At 43.0% G+C, this 24,473-nt stretch overlaps 1 protein-coding gene across 1 annotated transcript in view; it reads left to right on the top strand.

The window, feature by feature from the left end:
- Positions 1-24,473, top strand: part of STAB2 (stabilin 2) — a 150,163-nt gene that overhangs the window by 38,681 nt on the left and 87,009 nt on the right. Inside the window, exons 8-19 of the mRNA XM_029955429.1 lie at positions 88-284; positions 1,873-2,006; positions 8,646-8,779; positions 10,425-10,507; positions 11,730-11,879; positions 13,272-13,415; positions 13,976-14,032; positions 14,186-14,311; positions 18,934-18,987; positions 19,293-19,373; positions 21,266-21,418; positions 24,115-24,177. Of these exons, the coding sequence (XP_029811289.1) occupies positions 88-284; positions 1,873-2,006; positions 8,646-8,779; positions 10,425-10,507; positions 11,730-11,879; positions 13,272-13,415; positions 13,976-14,032; positions 14,186-14,311; positions 18,934-18,987; positions 19,293-19,373; positions 21,266-21,418; positions 24,115-24,177 (1,376 nt within the window). The remainder of the gene's footprint in view (positions 1-87; positions 285-1,872; positions 2,007-8,645; positions 8,780-10,424; positions 10,508-11,729; positions 11,880-13,271; positions 13,416-13,975; positions 14,033-14,185; positions 14,312-18,933; positions 18,988-19,292; positions 19,374-21,265; positions 21,419-24,114; positions 24,178-24,473) is intronic.

The following is a 24,473-nucleotide window of genomic DNA, read 5'->3' as shown; positions in this document are numbered from 1 at the left end:
AAGATGACCTGTTTCTCACTGTCTCTTAAAATGATTGAATTGCCTATGCAACTCTGATGAGCTCTTGTCCTGTCATTGCCTCTCAAGCCATCAATCCATGTTTAAAAGAAATATGCCATCCTCACGCTCTTTGCACATATCTGGGACCGAATCAGCATAGTTGCACGTGCCATGAAAGCTACCACGGGGATGGCCAAGTGTGCTTACCAGTAGACCCCTGCCAGACTAACTATGGAAGCTGCCCTACACAGTCTACAGTGTGCATATACGATGGGCCTGGACAGGTGAGTGCATGAAGTGTGGAACTGGGGTGTCTAGAAGTCGGACAGCCCACCAAAGGTAAAACTGTGCCATGGTATCCTGTGTCTGCTAGGTTTGCCCAGTTCGCCCTTTTGATGCTCAATTTTGGCTTCTTCTCCAGGCAGACCTCCATGCACTCAGGACTAACTTCATTGTGTCCTCTCCCCAGTTTACCCCTTGAACTCACACTTTCCCAGCTCTCCGGTGAGAACTTACCTGTCCCACCCTCTCTTATGTCCCAGTCCTAGACAGTGATAGACAAAATATATACACAACTCAGATTAGATTAACAAATTAACTGTTAACCAAGTCTTGAATGAATATGTCATTGACTTTCACCTGCAATCCTCCATTCTCGCTCATATCTTTTTGAGGTAAGAGAGGACTCTTAGAACCAAAATACTGTGCCCCAAAGAGATGACAAAATGTCAGGCAGCACTGAAAGAGAGTAGGAAGCTCTAAGGATGTTCTGGGGTGAGACCCTGCCCCTCTAAATCACATTATGACCTTGAATGCTAAAAGCCAGCCAGGTCTAGGAATCTTTGCTGAAGAGTCCTGTTGAAAGAGCCCTTTCACTAAATATTTCCTCCATCTATCAACTATTGAGTGGGTGCTCACTGAATCCATAATTGCACATTGAGTTCAGTGGAGGAAATCTATCCATACAGAAGGATATTGCTGCACTGATAGGAGGGAAAACTTCAGTGTCTGACCCAAAGAAAGTCATGTGTCCCTAGCAACCCAATCACCCCATGGCAATGCTCCTGGGGGTTCCTGCAGAGAACCCACCCAATCTCATTTTCCAGGGGGAAAAATGTGTATCACATGCCAGTTCTGCTATCAATGCCTGGGACAGATTTGGAAAGAAATTCAAGGAGCTGAGCCTCCATTTTCAGAATGAGGGTCCTTATGGGAAAAGTCACCTTACACTCTGAGCCAAAGTCCCAGGACCTTGGGAGTGAGATTAAAAATAAACTTAATTTCCAAAAACTGGGTCCCAAGGCAGATTTTCAGGTCTTAGAAACCTCCCGTGTTCACACAGAAACAGGGCATTCATTATTTCCATTGTTCCAGAGCAGGGTTCCTCAATTTTGGCATTTTTGGCAGTTTGGATTCTTTATTGTGGGGAGCTGTCTTGTACATAGTAAAATGTTTAGCAGCATCCCTGGCTTCTGGTGACCCTGCCCCCTTTTGTGACAATCAAAATATCTCCAGACATTGCCCAATGTACCTTAGAGTGAAACTCCCAGCTGAAAATCGCTCTTCTAAAGCAATAATACCTCCTGTCCGAACTTCAGTCTCTACTCACCTGCAGACCATCTAAGACCAGGAATTATAGAGCCGGAAAGGCCAGGTTTAGGAAACCAGAAAATCGAAAAGGTAAACTTTACAAACAAGGCTTCCCGAGTTACATAAGCGCAATACCCAATTCTGAATATTTTGACACAGTTTTAAGCCCATGCTTCGGACCTGCCCCAAATTCGTTTTGATGGCGGAATACAGATGGACTGAAGGACGTCAGCTTCCGTGACTAACGAGAGCCCTCTGCTTTTCTCTCCTTGTCTTCTGAAGTCTCACTGTGAGTGTAAGGAACATTACCACCATTACGTGCCCGGAGTGGGGTGCAGCGTGATCGATGTCTGTGCACGGAAGAACCCCTGTCATAGGAAAGCAAACTGCACTACCATCGCACCAGGCCGATCCAAGTAAGTCTGCTCAGTTCCATCGCCATCTTCCCAAGTGCTGCCCAGTCAATGCTGTGCGTTCCTTGAAGGGCAGGAAATGTGTCTGAGTCTCGTATCCACCCTCACCCCCACAGAGCACGATGCAAGAAGCATAGTAGGTGCTCAATAAATCTTTCTTTAATCACTGAGTCATTCAACAATTGTTTCCTTTATAATGACCATCCAAACGTGCTGAAATATTGACCTGGCCCAGTAACTCGGTAGTAAGTGGCCAGAGCATGGGAGTAGGAAACTACTGTTGCTGGGAAAACAAACATCTGCTGTGGTGATAGGCACTTGACCTCTAATGTATATGCCTGTTTCCTCAGTCATGAAATACTGCTTGCTAGTGGTGCCAAACAAGATAGGGAAAGGTGAATAAACACGAGGGTGTTTCCTGGACTCAAGGTTTTACAAGAAGGGGCCTACCGAGAGTAAAAATATTTGTCCAAAAACTTCTGAGGTAAAGGCAATTTGCATGGTGTTAAGAAGATGGTAATTGGAAGGGAAAGAGTTGTGTTTGAGTCTCAGCACTTGTATCTACCAGGGAATGACCTTGGGAAAGTGAAACCATCTCTCTGGTCCTTGTTTCTCCATGTATAAAATGAACACAGAGATCTCTACTTCACAGTGTTGTGAACATTACGTAAGAGAATGTTCTAGAAACTACTATATAGCTGTTTTATGTTATTAGTGCATAAACTCAGGCTAGAATCCCAGTCTCTTGATTCCCAGACTGAGGCTTACACCTTCTCTTCTCAGTGTCATCAGCATTAGAGAAGGACTCACTGTCACTGGGAGCTCAAAATTATAGTAGACACCCAACCATGTAATTACTAAGCAGTTTCTGTGCTCCCAGAGCCCCTTTCTATCTTCTGTGAACTTCATTCTTTTTATAGTTGAGTCCCAAATGTGTGGATCTGTCCAAATAGGTTTTATGATTGTCACGTTTTATCTGGACAGATAAGTCTGTACTCGTTATGGGTAAAGTCAAGAGAGCTTGGATATCAGAACACCTGGGTTCAAGTCCCAGCTCTGCTGTTTGCCTTAAGCTCTCTGAATTATGTTTCCTCTGTCATAAAAAGAGGAGAACTGTACCTCCTACCAGGCCTGTGAGCAGGATTAAAGGAGAATGCATTCATCAATCTCTGAGCAGAACAGGGCATGTAGAAATCACTCCACACACACCAGCACACCACAGTGATGCCTGTAGACACATGTGCATCCAACACTCGTGTGTGTAGCATGTACACACCTTCTACCATCATCTCAGGAAGTCTGAGGAGAATACTTTAAATGCTATCTCTCCTTTGTGTTTGAGAAGATAAAATCAAAAATGGAACAGGAAGGAACATCAGAATAATGTAAGCAGCATTAAAGCTTGTGTTTAGAATGTCAGTAGGACTGTCCATGGATTTTAGGAGTAAGTGATTCACTCACAAACCTCCTTGATCATCCATCCCCTCACCAAAAAATGGACTATTAGGAAGGCTGAAAAGAGGACTGAGTTAAAGGCTGGAGACATTACCCTGATAAAATAAGAGGTCATTAGTAATTTAGTTCAGGCAATTTAGTTTACCATGGACAAAGGTTTGTTTTGTTTATGCCTACCAATATGGCACAGAGTTTATGCAAAATATTCAAAACCATGCTGTGTTAGTCACAGAAGTCCGTCCTGTGAAGAAGAATGGGCTCTCTCATTCACCACTGGAATGACCTGGCACAAGTCACGTAACTTTTCTGAACTACAGTTTCTTCCCCTGACAAGTCCGCTAGAGAACAAGAATATTTCCCTGGAAAGAGCAGAGTTGATGCATATAAGCATCCTTTTAAAGTTTAAGCTCCATGTTGATTATTACTAAGAAGAACAAATACCTTCCTGCCCTGCCCTGAGGACTACATTTCAGAGGGCTCCATTCTGGTCCTCCACTAGCTACACCAGGGCAGGGGGTCTAAAGGGCTAAGGGACCTTCTCCCCCAGAGCCTGAGCCCCCCCTTATAGACCATGTTCGGATATCCAGAACCCCATAATTCTCTGCCTAAATGCCTCCAAACCAACCTCCGGGACCTGCATGAGCTCTCCAGGTAGTGCTCCCCAGGGTATGGCCGAGGGGTGATGGTTTATGGAGGGTGTGGATGAGCAACGCTGTTTGCACCACTCTCAAGAACACCCCCTTAGCTCTGGTACCATCTAGCTACTGTTCTTTCTTTTTTGATGTTTATTTATTTTTGAGAGAGACAGTGCAAGTAGGGGAGGGGCAGAGAAAGAGAGGGACAGAGGATCCAAAGCAGGCTCTGTGCTGACAGCAGACAGCCTAGTGCGGGGCTCGAACTCAAGAGCCATCAGACCATGATCTGAGTGGAATTTGGACACTTAACTGACTGAGCCACCCAGGCACCCCTCAATTACTGTTCTTTAAACAAGCCAGGATATTCCCAGCTCCAGACACTTGCAGATACTTTTCCTCCTGCTTAGACATGGTTCCCTCTGCACCTCCTCTGAGTCAGGTAACATACTGATCCTTCACTATTCAGCTCAAGTGTCTTCACCTCTAGGAAGTCTCCCCTGGATTCCCGGTCTACTCTGCTCCTCTTGGGCTCCCAGAGCAGCCCAGAATGCTTCTGTTAGAACAATTACCCCCCTGAACTGTGATGAGAACATTGCACAGTAGTGGTGTGCACAAGCACTGCTGCCTACAGGCTGTGTGATCTTGAGTGAGATACTTAATGTCTCCGTCCTTCTGTTTCCTCATCTAAAATGGGGCTAGTAACAGCAACCACCTATAGGATGGTTGTATTAAAGATACCATAGTAAAGCCCCTACAAAGATAACTTGGAAAAGCAGCTATCAGTAGATGTTAGCTGTTACTGATCTCAATTCCAGTTAGAATGTAAGGTCCTTGGGAATCCACGTCTTATTCATCTATATTGCACAACTCCTATCACCGATTAAAACAATGACATGAGTGACAGTGTGGAGGAACAAATGAATCAATGAAACAATGAACTGAAGAAGTGAAGAAGTGAAGGAAGGAAGCCTTTTGGGACATCCTCTAATTTCACTAAATCTCATCCAGCACTCTGTGTAATTAATTCCATCCCCTAACATATAAAATGCCAAGGTCTTATGGGTGTTTTTAGAACCGTAAGACAGCAAGAGACCTTTAGTCCTAATAAAGAAGCAATTTACAAAAGAGACTCCTAATGTGAATGTGCCACGGCCAACTGAGAGCATTTAAGTCAGAAAACCATTTCATAAAATCTCGGACTTTGGAACAAGATTTTAAACAACAATAAAAAGTATTTATATCTCATGCATTCCATTCAGTACCGTGACCATTAAAATATAATTGTCCTGTCATCCTTAGGCAAGACAAGTCACTTTACACAAAACAGACCATTGGCCTCATAACAACTTAGAGAACTTTTAGAGAGAAACATACTTAGCAGTTTGTAAAAGTTCATTGTCTTGCTATTATTGGATGCCTTCAAATGAAATTTATATTTCAAACAAGGACTATTGTATCACTCCTAAGAATTACCAATCTCCCCGTGTGCTTCTCAAATTCACTGTCTTGTAGCACAGTACTTAAGAGGAAGTGGATGCTTGAGTAGGAATCTTTTATTTGACTATATTAACTAGACTATTGTTTCATGGTTAAATCTACCTTAGTGACTCCTTATAACAAGGTTTTTCAAGCTCAGCACTATTGATATTTGGGGGCTGGAGAACGCTTTGTTGTAGGGGCTGTCCTGTGTGTTGTAAGGTGTTTAGTGGCACCCCTGGCCTCTACCCACTAGATGCCAGCAACACCTTCTCCTAACTGTGACAACCCAAAATATCCCCAGATATTCCCAAATGTCCCCAGGGCTGGGACGAGGAGTGGGGGGAGCAGCAAAATTATTGCTCTGTAAAAATCCCAAAGGCTCAGTCAGTTGGATGTTGCAATCTTCCATGCAGCCAGGAAACTTAAATGTATTCTAGAATTATCTTAAATGGTTCTTTCTCTTAGAACCTGTCCCATATTTCTCTAGGCACAATTAGTCACTTTCTCCTCTATGCACCTTAGCATCCTATTCAATCTTCCATCATGGCATTTCTTCCGAATGTAAGCTGTGTGTTTATGGATTTGTCCTGCTATATCCCTGGCTCCCAGACAGGACTGGTGGTGTTATTGACACCATCTCTATCACATCATCATTACCATCATTATCACCATCATCATCACCATCTCCATCATCATCATCATCACCATCACCATCATCATCATCACCATCATCATCATCATCATCATCATCATCGTCATCATCATCACCATCATCATCACCATCACCATCACCATCACCATCATCATCACCATCATCATCATCATCATCATCACCATCACCATCATCATCATCTTCACCATCACCATCATCTTCACCATCACCATCATCACTATCATCTATCAAGTACAGAGCTTTTCCTATGTGTCTGTCACTGTGCTGGCTGTTCTTCATGCATCTTCTCTCCCATCAACAATTCTAAAGGTATTAGAAAACCCATTTCATGCATGAGAAAGCTGGCATCTCTAAAGCTAAGTGGCTTTATCGTGTTGCTAAAAATTGTTTTCAGGCCCATCTTCAGCACTGAAATGCTAACAGGACAAGATAGTTGTTATCATCACTTTTGTAGCCCTCCTTCCCAGAAAGTTTCCTAAAATTAAGTAGGTACTTGGTAAATAATCAGTTCAACAGTTAGGCATTGTCCCAAGTGCTGAATTAGAATAAGGAATGAGTGGGATGCAGATTCCAGGAGAACTTCCCATCCAGCAGAGGAGACAAGATCTCAGGAGCTCATTTTTTGGTGAGGAGTGTTGTGATAGAGGAGGAACCAACAGACTTCTCCATCAAGAAAAGTCAGGAGGCCAAGTAAAACTCCTTAGAGCAGGTCACACCTGAGCCACGAGGTGAGGCTGGGGAAGCATTCTTAGTGAGGCACATGACTTGAGAAGGGCATCACTGTCTTTAAAAGAAGGCAATTTGATATTATTTGCAATGGGCAACAGGAAGGAGACATGAGCAAGTTTCCCCCTTTGGGGTCTTACATGCCATGCTAAGCACTTAGCATGGAGTCCATAAGAGTTTTAAGCATGAAGGTTTTCCAGATTCCCCTTATGGAGAGACCAGTCAGAAGATTGATTTGAGCAAGGGAAATTAAGAGCAGCAAGACCAGTTAGGAAGTCACCACAGCAATCCAAGCAGGGATAATAAAACTTTGAAATGTTTGTTCAGCAAACCTGTTGAAAATATGTCTATTTGCCATGGGGCCATATTTGGAAACACAACTGGACTTGAGTATATAACTGTCCTTTGGAAGCCTGTCCTCCTCATGAGTCATGTCTGTGGTATGGGCAACCTCAACCTGCCTGCATCTCTGATCTCAGCAATGCCACTTCCTGACCTTGTGTTTGGTTCTTCACTTATCCCAGGATCCTGTTGAATGTTGCCTTCCTAAGCAACTTGCCAAATTTAGCCAGCTGTCAGCTAATCTTTGCTAGGTAGCAGTAGTGTGCCAGAGCCAGAGTTTACTGAGTCATGAAAGCTGATGGTTGAATTTTCAGTATTTTACAAGCTAGTTGACATCACACTGGTAGTTTGAGATTGGCCATGGTAGGAGTAGGACCCATGAAAATTCCTGAAAAGCAGGGGCCTTGCCCCAATTCCTGCTGAGAGATGGTTTTTATACATTTACCAGCACAATATACTTCTAGTGTGCCTTTAAACTTTGACCTTAACTATATTTGTTTTTTATGAAACTAAACTATTGTATACCATTTCTTCAAAGTTCATTGTTTACATATTTATTGTAATTCAACTGCTACTTATTGTTCAACTGTAAATTATGTACCTGCTCTGAACCAAATGCTGCACTAGATCCTGGCATTAAAATAGGGCATAAATATGCACACAACCCTTGCCTTTTCCCTGTTCTCAGTTTAGATGCAGAAGCAGGTACAAGTCAAAGAACTGCACAGGTCAGGGTAAAATTACAGCTGGGATTGCTGCTACAGAGAAGAGCTACATGGTACCATGAAAGCACCACACTAAGGGGGGTGGTGTACTGTGGGGGGTATGGGGAGAGGTGGGAAATAGCAGAAGTTTCTGGAGTTTCTGGTAAGGAAGGGTCATTTGAGCAGATGTCTCAACTAGGAAGACAGAGTAAGGGGAAGAGTCTACTAAGCAGATCAATAGTTCTACATCTTTACTTGGGGCTGGCTTCAGTAGCTTATTCTGACTCAGTGGTTCTGTAGTGGAGCCCTAGAATCTGCATTTATAATAAGCACTCCAAGTGATGCTGATGTACATAGTCTTTTGACCACACTTTGAAAAATACTGAGATGAAGAGTGTAAAAAGATACTTAGTGTTTATGGATATGCAAAATGTATTAAATATTTCTCATGGACCTACTCTATGTCAGATATTGCCACAGGAAGGCTCACCTCTATTTGTACCTCTTCTCTCCCGGTCTTGACCCTCTTCTTCTGGAAACCATTTTCCACATCTGCAAAATGAGGGAGTTGGACTGTAGGATCTCAACAGTCTCAGACCCTGAGAATGTGTTTTCACTCTCCCTATAGATGCACTTGCCAGAAAGGCTACGTGGGTGACGGCTCAAAGTGTTATGGAAACATCATGGAGCGACTCAGAGGATTAAACACTGAACCCAGAGGAAAATGGCAAGGAGGCCTGACCTCTTTCATCTCGCTTCTGGGTATGCAGCTCTGGGCACAGACTTCCACATAAAGGGCAAGCTTCTTTCAGGCAAGACATCTCCAAGACACAATCATTCAGAAGGCGTTGAGCAGGAGAGGCAAGGTTTATCTATTGGAACTGGCCCTCCTAGGGAGGCATCTCCAAGGGGAAAGGGAAAGGGCAGGCAGTTTTTTCAAGGAGACAAGGAGTTAGTGTCAAGAGGTCCTATTATGCAGCAGTTAGTAGGCAGAATGCCGAGGACAGGGGCCTGGGGTCACTATAGATTAACTGGTCTGCAAAAACAATGAGAAGGGGCAGCGACTGATGTGAGAATGTAGACTGCCCTCTTTTCCTTGACCTTTTGGATCCACCAGGTGTGAAGCAAGGTTGGCAGATAATACTGGGTATAGAGAGTGACTAAAACCTGAGGCTGTATCCATTTTCTGCAATGGGTGCCATTTGAAATTTCAGAATAGTTTTGGTTGATGTGATCATCACACACATTGTTGGATTTTTAGCATTTTTGCCCTCCCCTCTCCCCCAACAACTAATTATCCGTAGTGACACGTCTTCTCCCAACCCTCCAGGCAGAGTGACAATCTAAAATGCCCTCATTATTTCCAAATGCCCTCCAGGGGTCATAATCCCACACCCCCTTGAGAATGAAATATTACAGCCGATTGCAGCATTGGACATGTCTTTCAATAAAACACAAATGTGGCAAATCAACAGAAAGTAAAACACAGACTTGACCAATCAACATAAGTTTTAAAATAGCAATATCTAGAATTTACCAATCACCAAAAAAGGATTTCCCAGAAAGGGCACAGAGAATTGGCCAAGTGCACGTTGTCTGCAAAAGTCTTAACATACATCCTGCACAAATGCCCTTCTCTTGCCAAGGCATCCTACAGGAACAAGCATTTGTAGCATGCCTCAGGCTTCTTACAGCCTTCCTCTAAGAACTCAGACTATCCAATGACAGCAGGGAGGGTGACAGAGTGTTCTTGGCAGACTGTGCTCTCGAACATTTTCCTGGACAAAGTCCCATTGGCCTTCTACACATTTATGTAGTGCTGGTCCACCTTGCCTGCTGTGTGAAAGCCCAGAGCCCACCCTGCTGTCCCAGCTTCTCCAGGGGGACAGAAACAGGACCCACTACATAACTTGTAGTACACGATGCAAAATGACAAGAATTTTTTGTTCAAAAATTATTAAACATTTCAAGATGGTAACAGCAGAATATAAATCAAGCATGAGGCTCTTCTGAGCTGGCCTTGGATAGAACAGGGCCGTGTCCTTGCTCACTGGGATGGCAACAGCTCTGAAATTCAGGCACAGGGACAGTGACCTGCTGGGATTGGCTGAGGATTTAGTCACATGACCCTCATAGAAGGTCTCATCCCAGGGTCTCCTTGAAGCCAAGGCTGTGGCTGCAGGGCATACCAAACAATTATATAGAAGCTTTGGGGGCCATGGCATCATGATGCCTTGCTTTCTTAAAGAGCTTCCCAGTTTACCAAGGTCTACTTGCACCAATGAGAACAGAGAAGCTATTGATTCAAAGGGCCTAAATGGACCCCAAAAGCTATTGCTTGATTTTACTCTTCATATGCTACTGATTCACTTGGTGTTTTCTTTCTTTACGTATTTCTATTCCTAAGACAAAGCCTATGCCTGGCCACTAAGTAACCTGGGACCATTCACTGTGCTCTTGCCCACAGACAAGGGACTAAGAGGACTCAGTGTAAGTATTTACAATAAAGTGGGAACCCTCTATTAAAATGAAACCTACTGATGATAAAGATGATTATTTTGAGGGAGTAAAATAGGGGACAATTTACAGAAAGTATACAGATTGTAAATGCATAACTCAATGAATTGTCACAAAGTGAATGTACTTGCATATCCCCAAGGCTATTACTGGCTCCCTAGAGGGCCCATGGATGTCCCCTTCCAATCATGACCTCTTCAAGGGTAATGACTGAGGGATCTTAACTATAGTCATGTGAAAAATAGGATTTGCATAATGCAAAACTGCTTACTTCCTGCAAGAAGAATAACCCAAATGTATTAGCTACATATTTGTTTCTTTAAAATCATCATAAATGATAACAGTGGTAGAGGAAACTAAGAAAACTGTAGTCTTCCATGTGAACAGCTGTTGTGTGAGGTGATGTGTGAGGTGATGTCATGCTTCATGGGAATGACGCTCATGGTGCCAGGTGGAGGCATCCTAACATGATGGTGTCAATGAAATTGTTACATTCAGATTAATGGAGATAATGGACATATTGATTTGTATACAAGTGGTTTCTCTTCCTCCAAGATATTTTGTGATAATAATTTTTGCTGTATGGAATAAAAACACAGGAAGTTCCAGAATGCCTCTCCCTAATGTGCCATCACCATTGGACAGTCTGAGATGAATCAACAGTTTAACTTCAGAAATACCTTCACATCTCTCCTACTGAGGAGGAGAACCCACAAATATTGAATGTCTCTGCACTAGACACTTTGCATGTAGTCTCTTGTTTAACATGTAGATTTGTTTACACAATTAATAGAAAGTATCTATTGATTAATTGTTGATAATATATATTGACAAAATGTAGACTTGGTCCGATGGATTTCAAAAACCCTAACTTTACTGTTCAAAAGCTACCATGGGTCTAGTCTGCACTTTCATTTTATGCAATTTTATGTTTCATTTCCATTTGCTCCCTGGGTTCAAGATGATTCCTGGGTGCCTGTCCCTTCCTTGCTCCTGGTGGTTTGAGGGGACACTGAGCATGGCCTTCCAGTCTCCAGATTGTGCTCCCCAAAAAGTCACCTGTATCTGAAAGAGCCCAAGCCTGAGTTAGGGAGCCCTGGCACTGATGTCTTTGATTGACCAATGCATGCCTGACAACCTCATTTCCTCCTTCAGACAACAGTGGAGACTGAAAGATGTGGCTCTCTTTCCTCAGGTAAAAGAGCTCTTGATGGATAAGGAGGCAGCCCAGTACTTTGTGAAACTCCATGTGATTGCTGGGCAGATGAACACCGAGCTAATGAATAACACAGACACTTTCTATACCTTGACTGGAAAGTCGGGAGAAATCTTTAATGGCGATAAGGTAAGGGACTCTCTCATTTTTACTCCCAGAACAAAAACGTCTGGTGAGTCAGTGCCCACAGACATCTCTGTCTGTGGTTGGGCTTGCAAAGTTTATGAAGAACTTCTTTCCTCACCTCTTGTTTGTCCAAGCACTTTGCTATGAGGGAAGAAGTGGAGAGCAACACCAGGAAGGACCAGGCAGGAGAGGACTGTTGTGGAAAGAGGGTTATGAAGGGTGGGATTTTGCTCTGGTCTGAATTCATTTTCAAGGGAACATCATTCAGGTGCCAGAAGGAAGAAGTTTTACAGTAAACCTGTTTCCTGGAGGCACTGGCACAAAGCCAGACCAGCATCCCCCTTACAAAAGGAAATAGATTATGTTTGCTTTAGGTGGCTGGAGTTTATCTATCCTCTGCAAACCTCACATTCCATCTCTTTTAATGCTGTTAGGTCTGTTCTGTTGTTTGAGTAAAACTGTCCTCCCCTCCTCTCACAAATAATTCTTTCTGTGACTTTGTTGAGCTGGCAGGTGCATGATTAGTAGACAGAATGTGCATGTGTGAGTTATGGCCTATATTGTTGCATTTCACCAACTATCAATAGCTGATAGATTGTAGAGCACTTACTCTATACAAAGTATTGAGGTGCGCCTTTATTTATTTTATGTAAGATTTGCAACAACCCTGTAAAGGATATTTTTCAAGTGGGAAAACTGAGAGGTCATAAGTAAGGGCCAGAGCCAGGATTTAAATGCAGGTCTTCTTGACTCCAAGGCCTGAATCATTAAGTTGTGTGTTGTACTGTGTGTGTGAGGATAGATGGATGGATGGATGGATGGATGGATGGATGGATGGATGGATGGATGGACAGATGAATGGATAAAGGATGGATACATACCTAAATAGGTGGATGAAAACTTCACTTCTCTCACAAGGACATTCTTTCACTTATTCATTCATTCACTCATTCATTTCTTCATTTATTCACTCATATGTATCATTTATAGCTTGTAAGAGTCACATAAAAGAAGGAATTAGCTTTAGTCATTTATGCAACAAAAATTTTTTATTGTGTGCCTTGTCTGTACAACACATTAAAGTGGGTGATAAATTTACAATAAATTGAATTGTTTTGTCTATTTTGACCTCGTGGTCTATTGGAGGAGACTTATGATTCCTTCATCACATTTAGCAATCACTGGTAGACATAAGTGATTTCACACATCATCTCATCTGATCTTAACAAAAGACCAGTCAAGTCATGGAAGCAAATGCCATCTTTCCCATTTTGAGTTAAGTGACTTATCCAAGTTCATATAGTCAATTAATGGCAGGACCCAAGGACTCAAGACTTCTAATCCAGTACTCCTTCAAGGATACCACATTAATTTTATTTTTTCTTGGTGTTTTAGGACAATCAAATAAAGCTTAAACTCAATGGAGGCCAAAAAAAGGCAAAAATTATACAAGGGAACATAATTGCTTCCAATGGGCTCCTGCACATCCTTGACAGAGCCATGGACAAGATGACACCCACATTTGAGAGCAACACTGAGGTGAGACATTTCAGGTAAAAGTTAGGTCAACCCAAATCCATCTTTCTTTGTTCCCTGGAGAGTCATACTGAAGAAGAAAATGCATGTCAGCACCATGTCCTCATCCTTTGTGTGTGCTAAGACCCCAACCATGGGCAAAATGAGATCATTTCCATTTTTAATGGAATTCCGGGTACCTCTGCCAACATAAAGAAAAGCATGCAATAGGGTTAGGCAAGGCCTTAATTTTGTGACCTCTTTTATGGTCTTATATGATGATTCAGTCATCATGAAAAGTTGACCAGTTGTCATGAGAAATTATCCCTTCTGCTTTGTGGAGGAAGGCAGTCCTCACCACAGTAAAAATTTATTCATTTTGACTCATTTGATGATGGCCAAAGACTATTTCCAAACGTGCACATCTGAACCACTAATTCAATAACAACAGGAAACATTTCTATAATGTGTTGCAGTTGACTGGGTTCCTTTCCATCCACATTTACACATAAATTCAGTCATGAACCTTTTAATGTTGTGGTGTCTATTTCTTTAACCACCTTATTTCTTTTTATGATTTTTAGCAAACCATAATGACAATGCTACAACCAAAATATAGCAAGTTCAGATCTTTGCTAGAGGTATGTACTTTTCATGAATTTCTGGAAAATGGTTTTATGTCTTGTCTTTTGTATAATGAGCAAGGGTGTCAATTATAGATATGTACTGAGGAATTGCTTCAAATATTTGTCACAGATAGGTTGTAGATATAAAATTTCATTTTTCAAATGCAGGAAACCAATGTGGGACATGCTTTACATGAAGATGGGGCTAGTGGACCATACACCATTTTTGTTCCAAGTAACGAAGCATTAGACAACATGAAGGATGGCACTCTTGATTACCTCCTTTCTCGAGAGGTATGGTATCCTACTAACTCTGATGGCATCATGTCAGCATTATTGCCTCAGTCTGTGCCCATACAGATTTTTTCTAAACTAGAGATGTTCAATAAATAACATACATATCACCACCTACCCTTCCACAATCAAGGCAGACATCACTAATCAATCACAGTTCTCTGGAACTGTGGATGGAGCTTCAATCTCCTGAACAGAGTTCCAAGCAGCTATTACCAGTCATCCAGACTGAGCACAGGAAATAACATTTATTTGCAACCCCAGATCTAAATCATTGGTTCGATTTTTCTTGGGTCTTCTAATATTTCTCAGTAGCAAAACCAAGGTTTTAAGTTCCCTACAATCTAAAACTCCTTAGAAAATGGATCATAACTAGACCATTCTGGACCAGGTCTAGGCTAAATTTGAAAGGAATAAATGTTATTTTTAGATGCTCCATTCATTCTTTCAATTGCTTCCATCTCTCTTCACAATGACCCTCTTCTTATATAACATAAGCCTTCAACTCTTTCACATTCTCCTCTAGAAGGGAGCTTTTCTTGCTCCTTCACTCAAAAGTGTAAATGACTAAAACCACTTCAAGTGTTTCCTCTCCAAGAAATAACAACCTTAAACCGAAGGGAAGGTAACTAATTATGGAATTTTGGAATTTTGTTCATTAGAACATCAAATCATGGAATTACAAGATGGGCCACAAGCTTTCCTCCAATGCCCTGAAAGTACGCCACTATCTTGGAAATGGGGCAAGGCTATTCATGACCTCAGGTAGATCAGTTTGTTATAGAGAATGGGGGGTCCGGATCTTTTAGGGTAGTGATTCCCAAACTTCAGTATACTTAGGAACACCCATGGAGCCTGTTAAGTAGGCAGCTTCACAAACCATACCCCAAGCGTTTTCATTTAAGGGCACCTGTGTGAGACCTAAAAATAGACATGAGGACGCACCAACTTTCTAACCCAGGTAACCTGGGTTACATTGTTTTTGAAATCTAAAACTCATCGCAGGTATGGTTTAGAGACACACATGGATACATACATTTCTAGAATACTTTCAAGTATCTACAAGGATATTTTGCTTTCAGAAAACTTTGAATTAAAAATATGTGGATTGAGGAGCTAAATCAGAAGATAATCTCTTACATTGCAAATAGATGTGCAACATATTAAAAGATTCACTACAAGTTTCCACTTAAAATGCCAGATTTCCCAGTGTCTTCATGATAGGATGCTATTTTTAAACTACTATTCACATGCAAGTTTTCTGAAATATAGCTATTGCAAAAAAATGGATAAAGCTCTCTTTGGAACTCACACTCATACTTTTAAAGTTAAAAAGAACATTGTTCCCCTGGGAAATTATTAAAATCTTGAGTTATATGGCCTTGCTAAGTACATGACTTATAATTTGATACCATTTAAAAGAATAATATTAAAGGAGTTCTCAGACACCTAATCAGCTACCTTTAAAATTAAAACAAAATGGGGGCACCTGGGTGGCTCAGTTGGTTAAGCGTCCAACTTTGGCTCAGGTCATGATCTCACTGTTTGTGGGTTCGAGCCCCGCATCAGGCTCTGTGCTGACAGCTCAGAGCCTGGAGCCTGCTTCAGGTTCTGTATCTCCCTCTCTCTCTCTCTCTCTCTGCCCCTCCCCAGCTCATGCTATGTCTCTCTTTCAAAAATAAACATTAAAATTTTTTAAAAATTAAAACAAAACATTTTAACTAGAATCTAAAGAGTCACCCTTCCTGCTTTTCTGTCAAGCACTGTTGCTCAGAAACCTCTTGTTTCCTCTCCCCTCATAACTCCTTCCAGCTGTGGCTGGAGCTGGCTTGCTCCAACTCTGGAGAGTACATTGTGGACCTCTTCTCAGCTTAGTTCAGTGAAATCACCTTGTAGATTGAAATTAACGTAGGGTGGGAGTATTAACATAACAGAAATTGACCAACTCTATAAGTCTGGGCTACTTTTCCCCTCATAAAACTGATTTACCAGCACACTACTGCTCTGGCTCTCAAAGGCAGTACTTCTCTGCCTACTAAGAATATAAAAACTTCAAATCTCTTTCTTCTTAGCCCAAACTGTTCTACTTTAACTTCTAGGTGAAGAATAAAATGAGCATTTCCACTTTTTTCTCAGGATTAGAGCCTCTTGAGTTAAAACTTCTCAACCTGTAGGAAGATTTTTCTGTAATAGCATCTTTTAGCTTAATTTCAGGGAGACGGTAAAGTCCCCATCAGCTATGCCAACGAAATGGAAAATAAACTGATTTCATTAGAGGAATTGTTTATTATTCTGATTTTGGAATGCTGTGTTTCCTTTCCAGTGTATCTTTCTGCTTCTCCCTGAAGCAAAATTTCAGTCCTGATACCATCCTTTCCCCACAGAGACCAAAGCTACTAGTTACCAGCCCCAGTTTATGACTTCATCACTGTACAAAGCAAAATGAAAGCAAAGGATACCAGAGACTGGCCCTTGCCAGCTCACACATACCCTGCAAGTAAAATGGGACAAAAGGAAGTGAAATTAAAGAGTTGAAGGTCATTTTAGCAATTCTCTTTCTGCCTTGGCATCAAAGGGCTTGGTTTTTGTTGATTTTACCTAAAACAGCAGGGAGGAAGCGAATGTCTTCATAAGGGAAAGGATGGACCACACCGACAGGCTCTCCAACAGCAGCAGCACCTGGACACACATCCTGTCGATTTGTTTTTAATCAGCTTAACGATAACCCACAACCCTCGGACCACCTCATCCTGTCGATTTGAGCTGCACTGGACTGAATTCTAACTAAATGATGACCTTCATGGCTCTCAGCCATGGGACAGGTGACAGGCACACACAATGGCAGGAATGATGCTCATCAATCCCTTTGTCCCTTTCATTCTCCTCTTTCTTGTAAAAAGGATCCAACACCAATTAATTTGTAGGGCTTTAGAAGTGAATTATGCAGCTGATAGTCTTCCCTACAGAATCAGAGGGTTGGAGAGGTCCACACCAGTCCCATTCTTTTGCAGGTGAAATCGAGACTAGGGGAGCTAAGTGGCTGGCTCAAAGTCACAGAAACAGAATCAGGATTAGAACTCAGGACACCAATGTCCAGCTCAGTGCTCTTCCCAGGACCTCTTCCCACATTTAATTTAGTGGTGCTGATGTTCATGCAGGGTCCAATTCCTGCCTCCAGAGAGACCCCATCCCTGCCTTCCAGGAGTTCGCAGCCCAGTTTGGGCTGACGTTCCCCAGCAGTCCCCACTTTTTCTCACCTACTTTGTCACTCAATATCCAACCGTATAATAGCATTGCCCCCACCCACAAGTCCTCACTTCTGAGTACTGTAAAGCAGCTGCAACGGGAAGTGAAGACCCAGAGTCAAAGTGAGCTCGAAGCCATGCAGCAGCAGAGCCAGAGCTACAGAAAACATCACTTCCTGGTGTTCAATCTCAGCATTCTTATGGTAACCCTGCCCTGCACATATTGTCTTTGGCTTATAGATATGGTGGTCATGCAATTTACCATCCACACCAGCACACCTGAGAGTGAACGGGGCTGCCAAAATAATAGGCGTACACCAGGGCTGTACCAGACAAGCCAGGATATGTGGTCACACTGCTTACAAGTGTTCTTGGCACAGGGACCAAGAACAAATGCAGAAGGGAGTCTGAGTGAATGGAACTCAGATTCAGCAGGGATTTCTTTCAGCCTGGGACTTTTCAGTGTTGTAACCTGTCCCTAGCATGGTCATCTTGATTTGAGCCCTTCTTCCTGCCAAAGCCAGGGTAACCATGGCTGGCCACTTAAGAAGCAGAGCTCAAGGACGGGGCGCCTGGGTGGCTCAGTTGGTTAGGCACTCAACTCTTGACTCTGGCTCAGGTCATGATCTCACAATTCATGGGATCGAGTCCCACATTGGGCTCTGAGTTGGCAGGATGGAGCCTGCTTGGCATTCTCTGTCTCTCTCGGTCTGTCTCTGTCTCTGTCTCCTTTTCATAAATAAATAAACATGGCACCCCTGTGGGGACTGCTCGCCCTGCTGACGGTCCCAAGACTCTCTTTTTTCCTCCACTGCTACAGTTTTTCCAAAGCATGAGAAATCTTGAAAAGGGCTTTGAAGGAGAGATGACCATGTGCCATGGGAGCACAGAAGGGGAAAATGTCCTGACCAAATATTACTAAGGACTGTGTATTCCTAAATAACCAGTATGTGGCCTGACAAGCAGGCATTTATTTATAGAGAAAGCAAGACAGAATGTTAAACTGAGGCTGTCTTAGAAAATCCAGAATGTAGCTTTAGACATTCAGAGAAGTAATAAAGCAGAGTGACTGAGAACTTCTTAGGCTCATATTTCCTATGTTAGCTTTGTGACCTCGGACGTGGCTTTAAAACCCCGTATTATCACACATAAAATGAGTTGATAGCGGTCCCTCCCTCAGGGTTCTAAGAAAATTAGATAACATGTGCTTATAATGTTTTCAGAACAGTCCCGAACAAAGTAGAACTTGGTGAATGTTAGCTATTTGGGGATGGGGGTTTTCTCACCTTCCACCTCCCAATTAAGAGTTAATGGGTCATTTATTTTTCTTGATTATGTGTCCAAAGTCACTGGAGAAGTATTTTGATTCTTTTTCAGGGATCACGGAAGCTTCTGGAACTCGTCAGATACCACATTGTCCCATTTACTCAGGTTGGCCACACTTTCTTGCCCGATTTTTCCCTGCTTTCCACATATCTGACCTCATCTTAAATTCCATTATTACAGTGCTAGAAAATATGTTACAATTGTTCTTTATCTGTAGCCCTGAGCATACCCTTAGCAATGAATAATGAGCCTGTTATCAAAGAAATCCGCAAAGCCACAAAACTCATGACATCAAAGCTCCTGTTATTTATTTCACAGACTTCCAGACTAATTTTTTTCAGTGAGAACTTTACCAAATCAGGGCTCTATGCGTTGCTTGAAAAGTCACTATTGTTCTCTTCTCTTTGCAGCTTGAAGTGGCCACTCTCATTTCGACCCCACACATTAGGAGCATGGCCAACCAGGTCATACAGTTCAACACAACCGACAATGTAGGTGAAAATTCTACCGCGGATATCATGACATGTTGTCATGACTATGCAGTTTTGTTCTGCTTATGATTGTTCACCAGGCTATCCTACCTCTACGCTAACTCACAGGCTTACAATCTTTATGATTATTTCTTTCATTTCATTATTTTGATTCATTATGAGTTTGCTGAACAGCTACATGTGTGAGACTCTGAACTGGATGTCAAAGCAATGAAGAAGACAAACTTACATTACAGCAAGGAAAACAGACTTTAAACAACAGATTAGCAGCCAGTTGATTATTTAATTACAATTATAACAGGTTTCAGTGTAATTATAATAAGAGCTCATGATACAAGGAGGCTGCACAAGTCAGGGTCTAGAGGTCCTCAGTGAGGGAGCAATGCATTAGCCAAGCTTCAAAGTATAAGTACAGTGAACTTGGGCAGAGATGAGTAAAAGAGAGTTCCAGGCAAAAGGGAGAACATGTGCAAAAGTCCTGAGGTGGGAGAGAACATGACTTATTCAATCAACCAGTGTTATTCCAGTACCTCTCCAGGCTAATATCAGCCGAACTCTAACAGCATGCAGATTATGGTTCCTGTTGATTCACCGTTGATGGTGATGATGATGATGATGATTCATGTTTTCTTTTCTGTATCTACTCACTGCCAACTATGTGCAAGACATCATTCTGGGCCCTAAACATACCCCACTGAGAAAATAGAGAAAAGCTTCTAGCTGCCTGGAACTTCCATTCTAGTAAATAGGATGATAGAAAATAAACAAATTAAATAAGTAAAGCACAGCATCTATTAGAAAGTAGTCATTGCTAAGGCAAACAAGCAAATAACGGGAATATGAAGAGAGGGTAGGGCTGGCATTTTAGATAAAGTGCCCAAGAAATCCTCATGGAGATGAAAACATCAGAGCAAAGGCCTGAAGGAAATGAAGGAACAAGTAGAGTGAATATCTGGAGGAAAGAACATTCCAGAGACAGGAAACAAAGAAAGGAGCATATTCCTGGCTGAGAAACCACAAGGTCATCATGGCTGGAACAGAAGAGGTGCGGGGAGAGAGGTAGGAGAGGTCAAAGCGGTAGGAGGGGGAAGAAGTGGGGTCAGGTCACTCTTACCTTAAATGAGATGAGAGGCCAAGAGGGATTTCAAACAGGGCAGTGACATGATCAGATGCATGTTCAGGAAAGGCTAGTCGGGAGCTGATCGCAATAACCCAAAGAATGATGGTGACTCAGACCAGGGAGCAGGGGTGAGGGAAGAAGTGGATGCATTCTGAAGGTATTTTGAAGGAAGCCTCAAGAAAATTTGCTGATGGATTAGAGGAAGAAGACTCCTGAGCTTCTGACCCAACTCCCCAGGAGGAGGGAGTTGCCATCAATACTGCAGGTGGAACAGATTTGAGAGGAAAGTGAAGGTCAGAATTCCTTGCTTATCTATTCATTTTCTGCTCCCTCTCCTACAACATTAGCATTGTCTGGGGCTTTTGTTTTTGTTCTTTGTTTTTACTAATGTATCCCCAGGACCTAAAGTAGAGCTTAATATAAGGTTGATAAATGTATCTGAATGAATGGATCCCCATTTCGCCAGCAGAGAGGTAAACTGGTTAAGCCAAGGTCCCTTAACAAATATATTAGAGGTGGAATACTTACACCGCTTCCCTGCCCTGAACCTGCAAGGACCATTTCTGCAGAGACATCTTCGCCTGGTGTCGGTCAGCAGTTCACTTCAGATCCGTCTTTCCCTGTCGGCCAAGCCCTTCTCATAGCAACCTTCCACTCAGCAGAAAGTTAAGTGACGTTGAAGGCTCTTTAGGAGGTCATCACCACTCAGGCCTGCCTGGGGATTGCTGGCGCCCTGCAGGACAAAACGAAAGGTGTCATTGCTTCTTTCCAGGGACAGATTCTGGCAAATGGTGTAGCAATGGAAGACACTGAGGTCGCCGCCAAAAATGGCCGAATCTACACCCTGACTGGAGTTCTTATTCCTCCCTCCATCGTGCCCATTCTGCCCCACCGATGTGATGAAACCAAGAGAGAGATGAAATTGGTAAGGAGATGAGAAAAATAAAGAGGGGCCCCAAACAGCCCCACAGAGTAGGCAACATTCCTTCCTCTCACAGTTCTGAGGAAGCTGACAAGAAGAGTTTCACCACAGGAGACTCATTCCAGAGGGGTTTCCGCCTCCGGGAAGAGGTCCTATCTCATAAAATGTGAATGACGTCTTCATTGGAGAATTGTCCACAGTGATCGATGCCTCCCTGCTATATTGGCTTTTTAGAGCAACCATAACAAATTACCACAAACTAAGAGGCTTAGAGCAACAGAAATTTATTCTCTCACAGTTCTGGAAGCCAGTGGTCTAAAATCAAGGGATTAGCAGGGTCGTGCTCCCTCTGAAAGCTCTGGAAGGGGGATTCTTCCTTACCTCTTCTGGCTACTGATGCCTCCCAGTGATCCTTGGCATTGCCTCAGTCTCTACATGGCTTTCTTCCTTGTGTGGGTCACTGTGTGTCACTTTTGCTTCTTTTAGGGACACCAGTCATTAGACTCAGAACCAACCCTAATCTAGCATGATCTCATCTTAACTAATTATATTTGCAAAGACTCAATCAGGGGAACATGAATTTGGTGGGGAACACTATTGAACCTAGCACCCCAGGAGAAGCAGGATCAACCCCTGTCTCTGTCACTTGGGACCACCTTGCTCCAAGCCCATAGCTTTACTCTAAGAAACTTAAAATAAAATGTCTTCTCAGGTAGGTGCCCTGGTCTCACCAATCAACCATCTTTGGTTTTTTATTTTTTATTGTTTTTTGAAATACCAAACTTTCTGCTTGCCTAAGAGCTTGTGTACCCTCTACTGGTCTTTCCTGTTTCCATAGCAACTTACTTGGTTCAGCTGCTTTTATTCAAAGCACCCCAAATTTCAACACTGCTGTACATGTGATTTTTCAGTTCCCATGGAAACCATACCCCAAAGTTGCAGCAATAATAGGTCTGGGTCTTTCTTTTCAGGACATTCAATAATACTTCAATGATTGTTCTCAAAATATCCTTGGAATATGGGCATTGAACAAGGAATAATGGCCTCATTTTATAGGTTTTATTTGTTGATCCTTCTTCTTATCATGAAGGCTGGAAATAGCTAGTTGGGCACCTGGCACAGGACTGTGGCTGGTTCTTCTGATGTTTTAGGATATTGTGATGATACTAGTCATCTGTGCCCTTCGTATACCATCTGGAGGATTTGACTCAGTTCTGAACACCCCTTTTTAAGAAAGCCATAAAGTCAGTGACTTTCATAGCCAGTTTTTGGCAGTGACTTATGTTTGGTTCATTCTCTGAAAAAAGTTTTGGCAGGTGCATCACCTGGCTTGGGCTGGAGGAAATATTAGAACAGGCCAGATCAGAATAGTCTCATCTCCTATCACAAAGGTGAAACATTTAGGAAACTAGGGCCTCTGTCAGAAAGAATCAGTAGGAGTCTAATTATTGACTTCAGAGCTTCCCCCACCCCAAGCAACTGCCACTCAACATGTGGCTTTGAGAGGCAGCCCAAAGGATTTTGGTTTAATAGGGGGAAAAGCTTCTAACACCTGCCTCCGGTTAGTCTTCTTCCTCTATTTTCTCTGGGCCTAAGGTCAAATCTACATGCTCTACATAACTTAGGATGGTTTTGCCTAGGATGGTTTTGCCTAGGTCTATTAAAAGTACAAATGCATTCTCTGCAAAGCATTTAGGGCTGGCACAGACTAGGAGCAGCTGGTACTGTCTAGAAGACTCAATTTCTACCAGCTTGAACCCATAGCTGCCTTTAGGTATGTATGTTTGGACTCTAGAGGATTAATTACTAAGTCTCTGGAAAGTTAGGGTCTCTGCAGGAAACAGAAGTTACCCCAGTGGTTCAGCTGAAGAGACTTTAATGAAAACACTACTACAGAAGGGTAGGCAGGGCTAAGGAGACAAACCAGTGATGCTGGGATGTCCAAGGAGAAGTAATGGCAGGAAACCATTACCACCCAGGACCAAAGAGGCAAGGAGGAAAGGGACAGGAGGTACCTGAACCCACTGAGGGCTGGAAGAATGGAAGGAGCTATAAGGATGGTGTACAGGCAGAGACTGGGGGAATAAATACCTTGATCTTGCCCTCCTCTTACCCACCAGTATCTTGCTGGCACCTCACATTGGCCAAGACCAATCAGAAGCTGGCAGGAGAAGCTGAGAGACTGTTCTTTGAGGTCTACCTGGTGGAACATAGAGCTCAAAAGAGGTCAGAGAATTGATCTGAAAAGATTTGGAGGCACACACCCCTCTCCTTCCTCCTGAACTCAGAACCAGTGAAGCAAGAAGCCCAAGGGGAGTAAAAGGCAGAGAATCAACGTTCAGCTCCGTTTCTGGGAAGCTAATTGGAGAACAGGGCCATAAGTGTGTATGCAGCACTAGTGCTTTGCCCCTGGCACAGGTGGACAGCTGCAGTGCCTCCTTGGGGAGTTGATCAGAAGCCTGACATTGGTGGACACACAACCTGACCCTGAAAGGGGGGAGTGGAGGGGGCTGTTGTGAGCAGGCTCAGCTCCAGGTCCCAACCCATCTGGCACTGACTTCACTCCTCTCTGGGGAGTGGAGAGGCCTGGAGTGTCACATTAGTGGAACCCCCTCCACAGGGACACATGAGGCTGGATCGGGTGGTCCCTGCTCCCTCTTACAGGGGTGCCTGTGCTGATCCATTGTCTTCCCTTCCAGGGCACCTGCGTGAGCTGTTCCCTGGTGTATTGGAGCAAATGTCCTGCTAATTCTGAGCGCACAGTGAGTGTGACAGCTTCATGAAACTACACATCACCCAAGTGACCCCCAACTTGTGGTGTTTCTCATCCTTCCTACCTTTATTCTTAAAAGACATTCATTCTGGGACACCTGAGTGGCTCAGTCGGTTAAGCATCTGACTCTTGGTCGCGGCTCAGTTCATGATCTTGGCTCAGGTCATGATCTCATGGTTCATGAGTTCAAGCTCTGCATCAGGCTCTGCAATAGCAGTGTGGGACTTGCTTGGATTCTCTCTCTTTCCCTCTCTCTCTGTCTCTCCCCTGCTCACTTTCTTTCTC

Source organism: Suricata suricatta, chromosome 10 (genome assembly GCF_006229205.1).
Source record: "Suricata suricatta isolate VVHF042 chromosome 10, meerkat_22Aug2017_6uvM2_HiC, whole genome shotgun sequence".
Taxonomy (NCBI): Eukaryota; Metazoa; Chordata; class Mammalia; order Carnivora; family Herpestidae; genus Suricata; species Suricata suricatta.
Note: the sequence above shows the minus strand (reverse complement) of the source record. Positions and strands in the feature narration are given on the sequence as shown.